This window comes from Nipponia nippon, unplaced genomic scaffold (genome assembly GCF_047370975.1).
Source record: "Nipponia nippon isolate SJK-2023a ecotype South Korea unplaced genomic scaffold, ASM4737097v1 scaffold_4, whole genome shotgun sequence".
Lineage (NCBI taxonomy): Eukaryota > Metazoa > Chordata > Aves > Pelecaniformes > Threskiornithidae > Nipponia > Nipponia nippon.
The window spans coordinates 78,236,019-78,254,966 of NW_028262358.1; the positions used below are offsets into that span (position 1 = coordinate 78,236,019).

At 37.0% G+C, this 18,948-nt stretch overlaps 1 protein-coding gene across 7 annotated transcripts in view; it reads left to right on the forward strand.

Moving 5' to 3' along the window:
• HACE1 (HECT domain and ankyrin repeat containing E3 ubiquitin protein ligase 1) overlaps positions 1 to 12,188 on the forward strand; it is a 58,674-nt gene extending 46,486 nt beyond the window's left edge. For 3 of the 7 annotated variants that reach the window (XM_087774858.1, XM_087774860.1, XM_087774861.1), the window contains exons 20-24: positions 4,398 to 4,529; positions 5,240 to 5,338; positions 5,632 to 5,702; positions 10,748 to 10,861; positions 11,308 to 12,187. In XM_087774858.1, coding sequence (XP_087630984.1) covers positions 4,398 to 4,529; positions 5,240 to 5,338; positions 5,632 to 5,702; positions 10,748 to 10,861; positions 11,308 to 11,410 — 519 coding nt within the window. In that variant the 3' untranslated portion in view covers positions 11,411 to 12,187. Of the gene's footprint in view, positions 1 to 4,397; positions 4,530 to 5,239; positions 5,339 to 5,631; positions 5,703 to 10,747; positions 10,862 to 11,307 lie in introns of all 7 variants that reach the window. The other 4 variants (XM_087774863.1, XM_087774864.1, XM_087774862.1 and 1 more) reach the window with 3 other exon arrangements.
• The last annotated feature ends 6,760 nt before the right edge of the window (positions 12,189 to 18,948 follow it).

Consider the following 18,948-nt stretch of genomic DNA (forward strand, 5'->3'; position numbering starts at 1 on the left):
CCATGACACCTCAGGCCATCAAGGAACAGATGCAACATATAGGTGGGCTTGTGACTGAGGGGTGGACTTGACCATGGACACTATTGCACAGGTTATCCATGAATGTGAAACGTGCTGCAATCAAGCAAGCCAAGCAGTTAAAGACTCTCTGGTATGGAGGATGATGGCTGAAATATAAATATTGGGATGCCTCACAGATTGATTGTATCACACTCCCACAAACCCGCCAAGGCGATCACCATGTGCTCACCATGGTAGAAGCAACGACTGGATGGCTGGAAACATATCCTGTGTCCCATGCCACCCCCTGGAACACCGTTGTGGGCCTTGAAAAGCAAATCCTATGGCAACATGGTGCCCCAGAAAGGACTGAGTTAGACAATGGGACTCATTTCTGAAACAACCTCATGGACACCTGGGCCAAAGAGCATGGCATTGAGTGGGTATAGCACACCCCCTGTCATGCACCAGCCTCTGGGAAAATCGAATGATGCAATGGACTGTTAAAGACTTTGCTGAGAGCAATGGGACATTCAAACACTGGGACACACATTTAGCAAAAGCCACCTGGTTAGTCAACACTAGGGGATCTCCCAATCCAGCTGGCCCTGCCCAGTCAAAACCTCTACATACTGTAGAGGGGGATAAAGTCCCTGTAGTGCACATTAAAAATACGTTGGGGAAGACAGTCTGGGTTATTCCTGCCTCAGGGAAAGGCAGACCCATTCGTGGGATTGCTTTTGCTCAAGGACCTGGGTGCACTTGCTGGGTGACACAGGAGGATGGGGAAGTCCGATGTGTACCTCAAGGGGATTTGATTTTGGGTGAAAATAGCCAATGATTTGAATAGTATGATGTTAACTGCTATATAATACTGTATGTCATCACTTTGTTGATACGGCATATAGCAACCATAGGTATTACAGTAAGAATTGCTCAGATTAATGAAGAATGACCTTCGATGAAACCAAGCAAAGTGCAGCGGTGATGGAATGAAAATTGGCTTCAGTATGCAACAATCCAACACCACACACCATCTCTCCTGCCCTGAAGGACTGTTGTGACAGATGGAGCCCAAAGTCATGGACCAAATGAACTCAACAGACATTTTAGAGGGATGGTCCATAGACTAAGGGAATGCTATCTGTGTGTATATATCAAAAGATAGGGAAAGTGGTAGTGATTAACTGGAATGTATTGGAAAGGATATGACCTGGGCTTGACATTGATGGTATGGAATAAGGGGTGGATGCTGTCCTGGTTTCGGCTGAGATAGAGTTAATTTTCTTCCTAGTAGCTGGTATAGTGCTGTGGTTTGGATTTCGGATGAGAATAATGTTGATAACACACTGATGTTTTAGTTGTTGTTGAGGAGTGCTTACACAAAGTCAAGGACTTTTCAGCTTCCCATGCTCTGCCAGGTGGTCAGTAAGCTGGGAGGGGGCACGGCGAAGACAGGTGATCCAAAGTGGCCAAAGGGCTATTCCGTACCATATGACATCATGCTCAGTATAGAAACTGGGGGGAGTTGGTCAGGGGGCAGTGGTCACTGCTCGGGGATGGGGCTGGGCATTGGTCAGCGGTGGGTGGTGAGCAATTGCATTGTGCATCACTTGTTTTATTTATTGTATTATTATTTTATTTTACTTTTTTCCCCTATTTTCTCCCCCATCCCACGGGGCGGGGGGCGGGGAGGAAGGTGAGTGAGCAGCCATGTGGTGCTTAGTTGCCGTCTGGGGTTAAACCATGACATAGGTGAATGGCTGTGGGACCATACGATGCTAATGTTCCAGTCTTGCAATTGGAGCGTCTGTGTAGCTCCAACTGAAGTATCAGTTATAGTAGTGGCTCAACTGCCTGTTGTCAGTAGGGAGACTTCAAAGGGATAAGTCAGGCTTTTTCCAGAGTCCATGCTATGCATTTCTCTTTGTTCTTTGCTGTGTATATTTTTGTAGCTTTCTACTTACTTTATAGGAAAAAATAAAACTAGAGCTAGACAAAATTTGACCATATGCTATTTTAAAAAAAATGGTGCAAATCTCCACAATTCTATGGCTTTCTCTGTCCTCCCAGGACTTGTCTGTCTGTGAGCTGGCTGTGCTGTTTGGCAGTAAAAAAAATTGTGGTTTTTTTTGTTTGGTTGTTTTTTTTTAATCAGCTTTGGAATGGAGCTGCTCTCTGAATCTGATGTTCTGAACATCATAAAGAACATTGATCCTCGTCTCACAGTATATGGGGTTGTGAAATTGGAGAAGCAGGATCTCTGCTTAATTTACCTCAAAGGAAAATACAGAACAACACCTCACCCAAACCAGGCTTTGTCATCATATTTGTGATGCCCGTCTCATGTGTTCAAAGAAATCTCCCCTCTTAAAAGAAGGCTGGATTGTACCTTTTATGCACTATGTAGGAATGCATATGTAGATCTGAAATTATGTAGATATTTGTTTTGTAAAGTGCTCCTAAGGCTTCTGAGAGGGAATAAAATGTAAATGAAGTGAACAGAGGGAAAAACAAATTGACCAGTTTTTATACTGGCATATATTATGTAAATTCTGTGGTACAGGTCTTTCAGCATGTGCCAGTGCTGACAGTCAGGATGCTTGGCTGTTCCAGACTATTTAAAACATTTCTTGTTACATCTAAAGCACAAGAACTGTTTTCTCGCGTAATGAAAGTGTTCAATGTAAATATTATTGCAATGCAGAAAATAAGTGTTTGTCATATTTTTTTCTAATAGATTTTTTTAAAATAAGATTGTGAATTTTTCTTTCTACAACCCTGTTTTCTGAATAGCCTAATTTATGTAACAGGAACTTGAGATGTAAAACAAGTATTTTTGATCACTGAAGACGAGTGTTAACACTACTGCTAATCCTGATACTGCTAAAGTTTCTGATTTCTTCCTAGAGTTCATAAGATGTATTCACAGAGGCTGACTTTTGTCTAGGGCAGTTAATCTCCTTTGGCTACTCCTCTAATTCCTTAGAGAAGAGAGGTGTCTTCAGTTCCACTGACAGTAGAAGCAACCTAGGGAGATTACTAGATTGAAACTGGTTTTTTTTGGGAACAGCTCTGCAGTTGAAGATATGCTTAGGTAATGTTCCTCCTCTTCAGAGCACTTCACAAATTAATTGTCTTCTCACGCTAATAAAATGGTGGTAATGCATTTAAAAATGTCTTCCAACTGCAAAGCAAATGGCAACCCCTCTCTACTTCTGTGAATGTAAGGAATTGCCTTTGAAAAATATTCTTACGTTTTGAAATGTTTCGTACTTCATTCTGCTTTTCAGAAAGGGAGGAAAGAAATCATGCTGGGTTGCTTTTGTGCAGGTTCAGAACCTAAAAGTTTAGGTTAATGCTTTTTAAAATTAAAAATCAAGGTAGTATTTTTGTAAGATTATTGTCTTGAAGGAAGGTGATAGTTGCGATGGTTTAATTGGGAGGTATGTTTCATGATTTCATTATTAAAAATCATGATTAGGAAGTCAAAGCATTGAGTACCTTAATCTAGGAATAAATTCTGTTCTCAAGTAGAAATCTCTTTTCTTGAGTAAAGAAACTTTCAGACTTGCATAGTTTTGTCAGGGTAGATGAGACATTTTTATACAGCTTTAATGTAGGCACTTTTGTCTATCTCATTCTAAAAACCTTCCTCCATTAACTGCCTCCTAGGCTTTTTTGTTTTCAACAAAAGCAAAGTTCTGGTGGATTCCTTTTCTAACTGGCATCTTTTAAAGGGGAGCCCCCAAATCTCTAAAGCATACAAATTATGATACTGTGTATTCACGTGGTTATGGTATAAATGTTTTTCTGACTTTTTTTCCTTTTTAAAACCTGAGGAGACTTTCAAGACTTAATTAAAAAAATTGAAATTGTTATTAAGACAACAAAGCTTGCAGGGATAAGTAATATATTCTGTTAGACTTCCAGAGATAGGGGGAAAGCAAGAAATATTCCTTTGGAAGTTTACCCTTTTTCCTGAGTTATGCCAGTTTGCTTAATATATATTTTTCTTTACAAACATTGCCTTGTTTATGTCCTTAGATGATCACAACGGTGGTTGTATTAGATGCAGGCATGACAAACTAAGTTTTATTCACTTCCTTTATCTTAGTACAAGTCTCTGGGTTTTTTTGCCTGGTTAGTGTTACGATTTAAACATTTCTGTTTAGGAATTGTCTTTGGAAAGAAGGAAAGGGGAAAGGCAGAAGGGACTCTGAACTCTGAAGGGCTTTCTGAATTATTTTGAGTCGCTTCCATGTGTGAAAAGTGTATAGGGACTCTTAACATCTTACCGTAGATGAGATCTGTAATGTATTGAAGACTGCATTTGTGTGTGACTTTGCTATATATTTTTGCTATTGTATGTCTTAATGTCATTTTCTATGTTGCAGGCTGAGTATGTCCAGCTTGTCACAGAGCTTAGAATGACAAGAGCCATTCAGCCTCAGATAAATGCCTTTTTACAAGGCTTCCATATGTTCATTCCGCCATCTTTGATACAGCTTTTTGATGAATATGAACTGGTAAGCAGAAATGCCTATACTTTTTAAAATCCTTTGTTCAGCATACTTCGTCAGTGGCGTAATGACGTAGAAGTAAAGCTCAGTACCCACAAAATAAACATTTTGTATCTTTCACTTTGGTTTTGCTTCCTGGGCATCTATCAGTGAGGATCTCAGTATATGTATTCCTGCTTATCCTAATTACTTAGAATGACCATCTTCCTGGAATGTGATAACTTCATGTGCCAGTGATAAATGTCTTAAACTGTAATTCCAAAATAGAATCAGGATGTTGTGGCGTTTAAGCCTTTTCATATTTTCTTTCCGGAGAACAGAAATTCTTTAAAAGTAAGGAGATGCTGTCTTTTACTTTTTCTGAGTCATGGAATCAAATTCCAATAAGTTTTTTGTGGTGGTTTGATCTTCTGTAACCAGCACATCTCAAGTTTTGTCTCAAGTCATGCCAAAACTCAGAGCTTTTTTTCTTTTAGCTTCTTTGGCAATAATTTCTCTCTCTTGATACTGTGTACTTAAATTAAACAGATCATATGAAGTTACCTGAATTCAAGAATCTTCTTGTATTAAAAATCATAGTTTCTGTAAGGTTGCAACTGAACAGAAAAAGCACTGCAATTTTTATACTACTTAAAGCATTACTTTTAAAAATAGCATAAACGCTTGAAATTAATGGTCACTCAGGAGGACTAATTACAATCTGTATGCTTCTGAAGGAGCTGTTGTTGTCTGGAATGCCAGAAATTGATGTGAATGATTGGTTAAAAAATACAGAATACACCAGTGGCTATGAGAGAGGAGACCAAGTTATTCAGGTAAAATTTTTTTAAATAATGTAGACTATTGCATTTTAATCCAAAAAAAGGTGGTGGTGCTGCTGCTGTAATTTCCTGCGTGTGTTTATGGAAGCTTATTTCGGCTGAAATTTGTGGAGGTTTTTTATACTATATTGCTATATGAAGTGACTTAGTTATATATGTATTTCATACGAAAACTTCCATCCCTTAAGTAACAAACACACTAATATTCCATTTATTGTTTTACCATTATCTTTTCGAGTACTACAAGTATTTCATGGAAAATACAAACTAACTTATTTTTCATTTAGTGGTTCTGGGATGTTGTGGAAGAACTAACTCAGGAAGAGAGAGTATTACTATTACAATTCGTTACTGGCAGGTGAGAACCTTCTGTAACAACAAATATATTGTCTGGATACTCTGAAATAAGTCAAGAGACTTCAGATTACCATACAAGATCACCTAACTAGAAACTATTTTGCATACTTCAGTGTTCTATATGTTGATCAAAGTAGACAAAGTGTGTGTTAATACTTTTGCTGCCTGTATTGCCAGCAAAATGATTGATTACTTATTTATTATACTTGACTACTTTGCAAGAGGCCTTTGCTGCTGTCCCAGGCAATTTTTAGCAAGGCAGTAGTGAATTTAACTGTGCTTTATATTCTTCTTCCTGTTGCATATTTATGGGGCTCTTAGCTTCTCCAGTAATCGATATAGGCTTTAATATATGAGATAACTAGGTATCACTTCAGTCAGTGTAAACAGAATATCCTTCTCCTAAAGCTGAGTTGAATTTAACATTAGTGCAGTGTGTCAAGATCAAGTGAAGATGTAACCTTATGCAAGACTCTGCTTTATATAGGATTTCTGTCCTAAATTCTAGTTGTTCTTCAGGGAAAGCCACTTTTATTTCCTTTATGGTTTGGGGGCAGTGAAGGAAGGTTTTGAGCAATAAATGCCCCTGTGAGCTGGGTGAGTTGCCGAGTTTGTGTATACAGACATTTTGCAAAGTGGATCCATAGATATACATGTGGCACCTGAGCTGTGTAATCCATGTCTTTTTCTGGTGGCAAGTGGAAATCGCACAGTCTTAATTTGATGTTCCCTTCATGTTCTAGGATTAATAGAGTAGTTGACCTTGTTTATAAGTTTTGTGATTAAGTAATGGTAAAACGCAAATTAAGATAATCAAATCTTGTCTTTTATACCAAGGAATTTTGCAGTCACAGATGTATCATCAAATGGCATGATCTTCAAATTCTATTAGTTTCACTCGATTTATTATGAATTTTGTTGGTTTTAGGGATCACAGACAATTTAAGAAGCTAGTTTTGTGCACATCGATCTTTTCTTTTTGTCCTCTGCAGAAATGATTCTTGCAGTTCTAACTGCACATCTGTTGCACACCAGCTGCTGGTCTTTCATTTTTAGTGGACTAGTCCATTTCTAAATCTAGATGGCAAATAAGGATCTTTAAGATGTAAGGTCATGTTTCAAATGCTTCTTAAAACATTCCAAATGGTATTGAAGTGGCATTCACTATTTTCATGGCATTTGGGATAATCTACTGGATTCTAAGGGATGCTTTCTATCAAGTAAACAATTATGTTGTCCGATTAATACGTGCTTGAGCACCATTCATTTTGGTCGCAAATCACATACTGGCTTGTTCTTACCCATTTCTTGTTAGTAGGAAAGAAATTTTTGGTATGTCTTTTAAGAACTCTGGGTGGGAATTTAAAAACAAATTGCTTAGTTTTTTTTCTCTATCAGCTACTAGGAACCTGTTGTGGTTTTTTCTTCAGTCATTGAAATGTAATAGGTATATTTTTCCATAAAAATTTAACCTTTGAAAGTTACCTCCAATAGTGGTATGCAGCTGGCATTTTTGTACATAAATCCCCAGACAGTCCTAGTATCTGGGCATGGAAGATTTAGATGCTGAGTTGTCTGTGAGCTAAAACACCAGTTAGTGTAGTACAGGCCAGTATCTTAAGTAAAATTGTACACTAAAAGTACACCTGATTTCAAACTATGATCTTTTTCTGACGTCACGTTTCCTGAAGAATTTGTTTCTGTGTGTAGTGGTTGGCTGACTGCATTCAAAATTTTCATTTTTTTTTTCCATTTCCCTTTAATCTCTTCTGCATATTCACTTATTTGGTTTGGTTTTTCTATTTTTTTTTTTGTTGTGCATGTGAAGTGGCATTATTCTTTCTTTCCAGTCAAATACTATGAAATTAATTTAGTGAATTAAATAAAACAATTATATTTATGATTGTCTTCAGTGTTTCTCTGACATCTCTAAATATTTCTTAAACTTTGCCTTTTGTCTTTTTCCCCCATTTTCTCTTCAATGTCATGAAGTCTTGCTTTGGTAGTTTCAGTGGAGATACCATTGCATTCATCATTAATACCAATTTTGAGACATCTTTTAACAGTAAAGTAATTGTGAGTAATGTTTGAGTAGCAGATTCTGTGTGTTTGGAGGTCTTGGCACACTGAAGAAAAAGCCTAAATATTCTTGTGCCTCATGTTGGGGATCTGAAAGTTTACATGTGCACCACCTACTTTTTCTCTGCTGGCAGCTGCTGGAGATGGTATTGCCAGTTCCACGTGCTTTTACTTTTTTTTTCCCTCCTCTTGATCTGGTTGGTGTTTATAATAGTATGGGGCTAAATTATTGTTAATTATCCGTTGGCAACTTTTGATCAGGTTTTTAGTTAACAGTTGGAGGGAAGTGTTGACAGCTTATGATAAATTCTACTTTATTGGTATTCTGCAGGTATCAGGATTGCCGTTTAACTTCTTACGGGACTGTAGTTTCTGTTGAGTAATAAGCTATATGCCGTTTTAAGGGAAATTCAGCATATTTGATAAATGTGATATATATGACTACTTTAAAAGTAAAACAAAACATAAGGGAACTGGCTTAAAGTATCTCTTCTACGCTGTTTTCATTTCAAGTAAATTTATGCAAAATCTATATGTGAAAAAATAGGTAGAAAAGTTAGGATTCAGATGTATACTTAAATGTTTTAAGTGTTGAAGTTTCCAAAGCTGTAAGATCATATTGTCGCTCTTGCTGAAGGCTATTTGCACATGCAGTAAGAGGTAAGATCTTGTGATCTTATTTGCAACATATTTGGAAGGCTTTCTTTACTATATTGGCTGTGTTTTGCTTGGAAAGAAAACTCATTCTTGGAGGCATAAGTTGGCAGCCATCTGTTACTTTTAAATGTTCAATGACCTCATCATACTATACGATTTTGACCTGTTGTATGAAAAACAATAATAAGTTAAATTGTAAAAACTTCTAGCTAATAGTGGGCTGAATGAGAAATTTTCAACAGTTAGGTCTGTGTCTTATTTCTGATTTGAATGAGGAATTCTCTTGGTTTATCAGAGGAAAAAAAACGAGTCACTGCAGTGGAGGCAGCATTGTATTAGAAATGCGAGCCAAAACCATAGTATAAAAGAGTACTGCTGTAAAATCTTTACAACTGTTCTGAACTGTGGCTGTGAGCACAATTCCCTTTGTATGTCAGAAATAGTATGCTGCAAATAATCAGTGCTTCCCTCCGTAGTGGTTGCCTTATATACTAGTGCTAGAACTATATGCCCAACATTGCTGTCATTAAGCTGGGTGATACAGATTTATATGTTGGATATTATGGCTAGCTCTTAAAGGTATGTTTAAAAAGTATTACTGTGAGCTCTGTCCTAGCTCCTTAACATTTGGCAGTAGCAACCCTTACTCTTTTGCATTTCTGCCAGGTGATTTTACTATGAGTGGAAACATTACTTCATTCTTCTTTTCCGTTCTTGCTCCTGGTTTTTACAGTCACTTTGATTTTGTGAATATGGGAGCATTGTTTTTAACACAAGTACCTGTAATCCAAAATTCTAACAGCTGTTATGTATTTTATGGAAGGTTTATTTTGTTTTATCTGGTTGTTTTGCTTGCTACAAAATCTCAGAATAGCTGAGGTTGGAAGGGACCTCTGGGTACTGTCTAGTCCAACCCCATGCTCAGAGCAGGATCAGCTAGAGCTGGATGCTCAAGGTCTTGTCCAGTCAGGTTTTGACTGTCTCCAGGGGTGCTGACCCCTCAGCTTCTCTGGGCAACTTGTTCCAGTGTTTGACGCCCTCACAGTAAAAAGACTTTTTCTCATGTTTAAATGGAATTTCCTGGATTTCAGTTTGTGCTCATTGCCTCCTGTCCTGTCACTAGGCACCACTGGGTGCTCCATCTTGAGACTTGTGCTCCTTCTTATTTATTCCTTCCTTCAGGTAATTATATCCATTGATCTGATTCCCTTGAGCCTTCTCTTCTCCAGGCTGAATAGTCCCAGCTCAGTCTCCTCCTGTGTCAGGTGCTCCAATCCCTTACCATCTTTGTGGCCCTTTGCTTGACTTGCTGCAGTATGTCCCTGTCCCTCCTGTAGCGAGGAGCTTGGAGCTGGACTCCAGATGTTTCTTACAGAGTACAGGGAAAGGGTCACCTCCCTCAGCCTGCTGGTGACGTTCTTCCTGATGCAGCCCAGGAGGCTGCTGGCCTTCCTTCTTTGATGCAAGGATGCATTGCTGACTCACATTGAACTTCTTTAGTCCTTATGCTTTCATTATAGTTTTTTGAAAAAAATTTTTTCTGATGTGAGGGCTGTGCTAACAACGTTACCTTGTAATGCATACCAACTTCAGTTGATGTTATAAAAGTATCTGAACCTTATTCTATTTGTCTCTTAGTTTAAAATTATAGGGAGAGACTCTGAAGACTCTAGGGCTGTTGTCCGTTTACACCTTGAATAAACTTTGAATAATATATTGGTAAAAGGAAAAAAATTATGAGTAATATGATTAAGTGAGAACACATTCCTGACAATGCTAGTGATTATTTTTTTTTTTAGCGTGTTCTGGTTTTGCCATAGGTTGTTACTGGGTGATAGTGTGACTGATGTAATGGTTTCATTAGTTACTTGAAATATTTGGTCTGAAGTAGTAAATGAAAAGACATGTCAAGAGCACTCTGGTCAGTTGTCCCACAGATAGTAATTGGAGAATAAACCTTTTTATGATGCAGTGTTTCTTAAACTGTAAATATAAGTAACCATAGATGTTTCCCTAAACTCAGATAATGTTTTGGTATAAAAGCTGGTTGTAGAAATGAGTCCTCTTTCCAAACAGAATTCTCTTAAATATCATTCAAACAATTTGATGCCTAATGTAAATGGACAAGTGTGTTACTCAATATTGTAATTAAAAGCATTTAGGCAGTGAGAATTTTGATATGAGTAAGAAAGGGGGAACCTTGATAAAAGTATTAGTAACTGTCTAATGTAAAGATGTTTGTAGTGTAGAGATTATATTTTTTGGCTTATAACATTCTTGTAATGGTCTAATTTCTGTGAATTTTCTCAGTTCCAGGGTGCCTCATGGTGGCTTTGCCCATATAATGGGTGGCAGCGGATTGCAAAATTTTACAATTGCTGCTGTGCCGTATACTGCAAATCTTTTACCAACATCAAGCACATGGTATGTTAACTAGTCTAATTGAAGTGTCTTAAAAAGAGAGCTTTTTCATGTCAGTTCCAGTCAAAAGTACAGTTCTTATGACTATTTTCATTAAAAGGTCAAAAAAAACTTTAAACAGTTTGTGGAGCATTCACTATCCAACGTGAAAGTGATGGGTTTTAATGCAGATTATGTTACATTGTGTTTGCTCATTGTTCACTACTTTATTTTGCTTTACTGAAGGCAGTGGGGTTAATACGGGAATATTAAATTGTTGTATTACAATTTACTGAAGTGAAAAAAACCTTAATTTCCTGCAATATATTTGAATGCTCAGTGGTACTGTAGTGTAGCACAGGTTTGTTTTCTTCCATAAATGTGACATCTTCAGCATTTTCATTCAGAAAACTTTACTGTTGGGTTTCTTGCTGAACTGTGGTGTGGCATTTTTTTCCTTTTCTTTCCAGTATCAACATGCTCAAGTTACCTGAATACCCAAGTAAAGAAATCCTTAAGGACAGGCTTCTGGTGGCATTGCACTGTGGAAGTTATGGTTACACAATGGCATAACGAAGTCTAGAAAACTCACCTGACTACTGATGTGCAATTCAGAGTGGCACAAGTAATTTTGGAAACTGTCAATAGAAAAGCAGCTTAGAAGCTGCAGCCCACTGGCAGGGCTGGACTTCAGAATTCATACAGAATCATCAACTTTACTTCCATTATGCGTTGTCAAAATAACTAATACCATCGCAACAAACTTCACAGTATGCTGTATTTTCTTTTTTTTTTTTAAATGACAGATCTGAATGGAAATCAGTTTACATGCTTTTCCTTATTGCTTCAGTCTGAATCAGAAAGTTTGTCAGAATCTCTTACCACGCTTTACTTTGATTTTTCAGCTGTATGGTTGAATGACATTTGTGTTTTAGTTTACCTTGCAGTCAGATGGCATACTGCTAATGGACAGACTTGTACTTTATGCCTTGTGCATGTGAAAGTGCCATTTATTTTTGCAGAGAACACTATAGAAAGTTCAATTTGGATATTGTACAGTAAGACAGACAGTATTTTCCATTTCTTTGCATAGTAACAGAAATAAAATTTTATAACTTTTTAGTATTCTAATGTATATAGCATGTAAAGATTAGACTGTTATCGCTGGAAAAAATAACAGATGAAGTTAATATCTAATTTATATTAGAATTTACACTATATTCTACTAAATATTTAAAGTATTTGTGACTTTATAGTCAACTTGCTGTTTAGAATTTGTAAATATTATTTAAGATATATATCCATTTGTTTGAATGCCTTTACTATTTCCTTGACATAATTGTATGTTCAAAAGGTATTATTAAATTTTAATATTTTTACCAGAATCTCAATGTGACAAGTTTGTGTGTCTTTGTGGGTGGTTTATTCTTTTTTTCCCCCAGCATGTTATTCATCTTACTATAATTTAAATTGTCATGGAAGCAGCATTTGAGAGGGCATTGTCAAAGTGTATGGACGGACATAGGCAAATGCACAGGGAAGGAACTTGAGCTTATTGAGGTTAACTGGCAAGACTATAACAATTAGAATATCATGTCAAAATTTATATAGAACTAGAATATATTACTTAAATAATATGTAAAAATAGACAGCAATGGCTCATCAGCATGTGTTTGATAAGTAGCTTCACATGTTGGGGTAGATGATGCATTTGCATAACTGCTTTTTGGGGACCCTAGGGTAGGTCTACATTATTGTTTTGGTTCAGGCTGGGAGTGGTGGTGTGTGTGGTTTTTTGTTTGTTTTTTTTCTTTAAATTAATCTGGTCATCCCTGTTTGTCATGCTTTTGCTTCAGAGAATGCAAACTGGATTCTCTCCATGTGAAACTAAACAGAAAAACATGATCCAAAAATGTGCCAAATGCTACTGGATGAACATCTAATTATGTCTGCAAGACCTAACTGAAGAGGTGATCTGAAGCGTTAATAAATGAGTTCAGGCATAGTGAACCCCCCAAACATGTAAATTTTAAGGTTCAGATCCTCAGCACAAACTGTTTGCTACTAATCCATTGACGTTTTCCTACACGAAGTGCTGATACATGTGTAGCCTGAGTTCAGCAGCTGATCTGTCTAGGCTGCCTACTTGGTGCTGTTTTTTTCAGGTTCTGTTTGTTTATTTTAGTCTAAAGCACACATAACCTCTCTGGGGGTGTGAGAGGGAAATATGTGGACCATCTGATTTAGTGGTGCCACAGTAATTTTCCCTTGGGCTAAGCTTTATACATAGACTTAGTAGCTTTATTTCCCTTCCAGTTCTGTTTGTGCACATGTATGCATAAATTTTCGTTTAAATTCTTATGCAGTGTTTGTGACTGCAACTTATAGGACAATACCGCTTTTAGTTAGCAGAAAGAGCAGACTCTTCCAGCAGGGCAATCTGGTGAAAGCTGGTTAAACTATTCGTTCAGTCAGTGGAAAGATGCTGTTCCTCTCTGGCATGCTCTAGGAAGCTTAGACTATTTAGATAGGTTAGATGTTTGAGGCTGTAGGGGGTTTTAGCGTTAAATCCCAGTTATCTTGCATCCTTCAGTTAGCAAAAATACTTCGCTTTTCTGCACAGTTGGGCAGTGCTTGGTTCCCTGGTTGCATAGCTTATTTGTGAGCCTCTGCAAGGCAGATTGATTGCAGGACAGTGTTTTGAGCAATACAACGTATTTCTCGGGAATTATGTATTTCTGTTTTCTTCATGTAAACTGGGATTTTATCTTTATCCGAGGGTTTTGCTGTGAATACTGTTGTTCATTAACTACTATGCAATCTGATTTTTTTTTTCTTTTTTCATTTCACATGTTCTGTTTCACAGTAATACACAGTGGTTTGCAGGAAACGGAAACCTTGCATACTGCTGTGTAGCGTCCAAAACATGTCATACCATAGGGCTGAGTAAAGGGGGAAAATGAATCAATTTTTTTTCTTTTCTTTGCACTTATACTTTTGTGTTATACTGTAGGTGACATAAGTATCAAGAAGCTGAATTTGGTCTCAAATGGTATTCCTAAAATGCTTGGCAAGTGGTTTTGAAATGTAACGGAGTGCAGAATTTTAATGTTCTCAAGGGTTCCCTATGACAGATCTCCTGTTACAGCCTCACAAATGGTTCAGAAGCAGATTACTCCTTCCTCCCCCATACTAATGTTAGCTGTGTCCCATATGAAGTATCTTGTAGTATTTCTTGTAATGTTTGTACCAAGTACTCCCTTGATAGGTCAGAATGAAATTTTGTTAAAATACTCCTGTAATAAAAAAAGCATGATGAAAATACGGAGAGAATGGGAATAGAGCTCTTGCTGTTATACCAAGAGTCCAGTATCAACCTTGTTAGTGCTCATTTTGAACAGGTTTTTTTCCTGCTGAAATGCTAAACAGTACTGTCTGCTACAGTTGACCATGTGAAGTTAGCAGGATTTAATTATTGCATTGAAAGACTGTTTTTAGGACACCTGTGCCCTATTAGCAATGGGGTATGAAAAGCCTGTTGAGGAACTATAACTTAATATAGCTTATAGTTTAGAATGATTAATTAGTTTATATTTGTTCTCTCCCACTGTGCCAGAACAAGGCAGGGTGAGTGTTTTCTCTCGGAAAGAACAGAACAGATGTCTTGTCAGATCATAGATCATGAGCGCTCATTAACTTTTATTATCTTTATGAAATGTTAGATAGCAAAGCCTAGGTTTTGATGCTTGAAAATGTGTTGTGCATCTAATGTTGCAAAACCATTAAAACCATAAACTGTGAAATATAGCTTAATGACTTCTACTGTATGTTCCATAGTCAATAAGATTGAAAATGGAATGAGCGCGAGAAGGTGCTTGGCCTGAATTTTCCAGAGACTTGGAGACTTCCACATGTACAGTAGAAAAATATTAGGACTACCTATGCTTTGGAACTGTGTGAACTCTCTGTTTAAGAGTATAAACTCAAAATTGTAGTTTTAGTTTAGTTGGACTGTTCTTGAAGTCTGAGCTTATTCAGCTCTGCAACTACAGCTCAATAGTACCTCAAAAAAGCCTTGCTCTTCCCCTTCCAGACCTGAGCAGGAGTGTAAGCTCTCTTCAGTGATGTCCAACCTGGATTTACAATGCATAGAGCAAGGAAGGGTGAAGAAGATTGCTCAGATTGCTTTTCTAAACCTTTTGAATAAATAAATAAAAAACCTTTTTTGTCCCTCACAATATACAGACAAGCACTACTCCATAGGTGTTCCTCCAAGTCTTAACGTGTAGGTAATTTTCCAGTAATACTTCTATGGCGTTGCACAGGAATTGGGTGTAGAAACTGAACCAAGCAATTGTCATTCCTTTTGTACACGTAGTTGGTTGATCTTTCACTCTGAAGCAGTCTTTGCAGTTCTGCTCCCTGGACACAAGAGGTCCTTTGCTGTTCAGGCAGTGAAATTCTCTTGCTGGCACTGCTTGCTTCCATTCCTCCCAGTGCCCTCTCCCAGACAGGCATCTGTGGCTGAAAAGCAAAATCCAGAGTTCCTTCAATGATCAAGACTTAATTTTTTTTTAAGTGATTGAATCTAAAGAATGCAGCTGCTGAATGCTGCCAACAGGATTAACTATTTTTGTAAGAATGCTATTTTAGTTCTTTGTGCGAGTTCTTCTTGGTGTTATTTAAATACAGTTTCTGAGTTCTGGATTCGTGGTTCAGTAAAGACCCTGGCTTTGGTTATGCTTGGTTGTTATCTAGAGTAACCTTGAATTCATTGCAGTGTACTACTGCTGATTGTGTGTCAGCAAATCTTGACAAAAGGCAAATTTATCAATTGATAAATTTTTCATGTTTCTTCTAGAATTAAAAAAAAAAGGCCCATCATAATCAAAAGTCTTGCTAAGAGCACCCAGTCACCATTTTAAAGATCTTCTAAATAACTACTTATTATAAAATATTCTATTAAAGAAATGTTTCAAGCAATCATGAAAATACTGAAGGATATTGAAAAGGTACTCTAGCATATCCCACTTTCTAATACAACTTTTGTGTTGATAATTTCAAAAAGTCCAGTGAATTCACAAGGGAATTTTTTTTTTTTTAGGCACCTTAATGAAGAAGGAAGACAGCTAGTGAGTTAAGGAATGCCTTATCTTAATACCTTGTTCCTCTTGTAACACCACCGCAGTCTCCAGAGTGGAGACAATATTCACCTTAAAGGGTTTATAATCTGTAAAGATAGGGGTGTCCTGCTGTGATTCTCTTTTTTTTTTTTTTTTTTTCTCCCTTCCCCCGAGTTGCCCTTTTGCTTCTGTACTGTAGCTTTTGAGGAATGGTTTTCATCTGTGGAGAAAAGGCAAGAGAGGAGTAGTGCTTCCTGGCTTAGCAATGGGGGAAGCAGAGGAGAAAGTCGAGATCAAATACAGTAATGCTGGTAGTTTAAGAAGGAAGGCTTCTTCCATCAGGTCTGATAGCTGACTAATGCTGGCAGACCAGAGTGGAAAGCAGGACTTCTTCAGGGTTTTTCTCTCTTTTTTCCCCATCTTACATACTTCTCTTTTTATGCATGTTAAAACAGAAGTTGGTTTGTGATTCAGGTCAACCTCAAGTCTCTTGAGTAATCAACAGAGAATGTGAGGAGGAAAAGAAGACAGGATAGCTTCCAGAAGAAATCTGAGCTGGTGTCAGTAGATAATGCACAGGAATAGCTGTTTGCCTGGGAACCTTTACACTATTTAATCCCTACTTCTGACGCAAGATTATTTTCTAGGAGCCACTCTTTCTACAGAAAGTCTTTCTAGAGTGGGTGCTTTAGGAAGCCAAATAGCTGCAGTGTTAAATTGAACATACTGCTTTATTGACTGCCGTTCTGGTATCCTCTGTTCCAGGTAGTAGGTAATCAGTTCCCTTTGCAGAAATCGGAAAACAAAGATGGCACTATCTCTATGGGAATTTTTCTTGCATGTCTGAAAGAATGCTTGAAGAAAACTATCTGATACATACGAACTGTGGTAAGAGGAAATGGATGACCCTGTCTTAATTCTTACCAGGCAGGCATAGTGATCTGTGTTTAGTACCTTTTATCTCCAGCAAAAGTTTTTGGAATGTGATGCAGATGTTGAAGAGTGGAGAACAAGAAGATGTTTTCCCAAGACAGCTTTTCAGGTTTTGAAGGCTAGTTTCTTTTTCTCTACAGTTTCCATGCTATATTATATGTAATATATAACAATAAATATTTAAATAAGTATGAAGCAACAATATATATTAAATATATACATTATATAAACAGAAAGCATTTTAATCATATATGATATTTTTAATATATATATACACAATATTATTAGTTTTACTATAGTAAAATGCTACATATCAGAATTTTAGGAAATTTTGTCTTCCTCTATTAAGGCTAATAACTGGATGATTTTTGTGTAGGTTAAATGAAGCAGGCTTTCAATTTTAGCCTTGTAGTGGGGGATTTTGCATGTATGTTTGTGTTTTCCTTACCTTCATCATTTTGAAATAGTGGGTGGGTTTTCAATTAGGCTGTTGAAATTATGGGCAAATCAGTGGTTTGTTGTTACTAAGAATTCTTAGCATGTCCATAGAAGAGTATTTTTCTAGTTAAGAAGTAAAGTTGGCCAACTACTAAACTGATGCTAAGAACCAAAGTTTTAAATCAACTAGATTAAACTTCCTTAGGGATTCTTGAGTTGTAAAGAGAAGTGCTTTTCAAGTCAGAACATCTGTTTATACCTAGACTTACTATAGATAATCATACAGTGGATAGGCTAGAGACTGTGATGTATGTTTTATAGACACACTTGTCAATTCAACAATTTTTTTACTCTCTCAGGGCAACAACAGAGTTAATACACTTCTGTGGGACTAGCTGTAGCTTAGAGGCAGTAGGAATCAAACCACATAAGGACACCTAGTATAAGGTTACTGGCTTACTCTTATACTTAGTTTCATTTGAAAATAGCTCTGTACAGTTAGGTAGATTGAAACATTTCTAGTTATGTGTATAAAGCAATATTTCTAGTTGCAGTTATAAAAATCTGCATGTAATTCAAACTAATAGAATAAATCAATAAAATTTGAATTAAAAGAGAATGGGTTTCCTATGCACCTTTAGTTTGGGTTTAAAAATGACATTATTGCATGTCTTTCCATACATGGCATATAATTTAGTTGGAGCACATTATTTTTAAAATGCTTACCTAGTATGTTTGAAATGTTACAGGCTCAAAACACCCATGAGAAGGGCTGCAATGGTCCATCAAAATATTTCCTCTGAAATCAGTGTCTTTCATCCATTTTGGTTTCCTCCTGTCATTGACTACTGTCTTTGTTAAATTTTCTCTTACAACAGAACCCTTCCAGTTTCTCACCCAGATTTTTCTGGACCATTTTCTCTGAATATAACATGCACCCATTGATAGGAATAGCAAATAATATCCTTAAATGCATGTTAATTTTTTTTCCATAAGAAATTGTTAAAAAAAAAGTTAGGCTAAAATGATTAGAAACTGATTAATACCAAAAGGTGTAGAATTTCAGCACAAGTGCAAACACTGTGAAGGCATGTGTCCCCGAGCCCGCTGTTTGCAGCTGTATATACTTGCTGCATTAAGTGCTTCTGACATTCTGTGCCAAGAGTTCAACTACTGAGTTTCATACAGCACCGAGTGATTCATCGGGATTATTAGGATTCTCCTGGGATAGCTTCACGGTACTGATTGCCTCTGACAGATCAGTTTGCTTAGATTAAAAAGCAATTGTTGCTGTCTAGTCAAATTTATAACCTCTGGTAAAAGGAAACTGAACCCTAGTGCTGTCCAGTATATAAAAACACCTTGGTCTACAAATTATGTGGATTGGAAAGAAAACTGAATACTTGAAGAGTGATACTAGTTTACATGCACATGGGGAAAGATTTCACAGGTATCTAATACACAACTTGTCTGTGCTAATGAGTTTATTCTGATGTATTTAGATGAGTCTATGTATAAGCATTATTTTAGATTAATTCTTCTAATTGTTGTCTTTGTGGAAATAAAGTGAGGCAGCTATTGATTAGTATTTGGATGCCTGTGGATGTTATGGCAGTA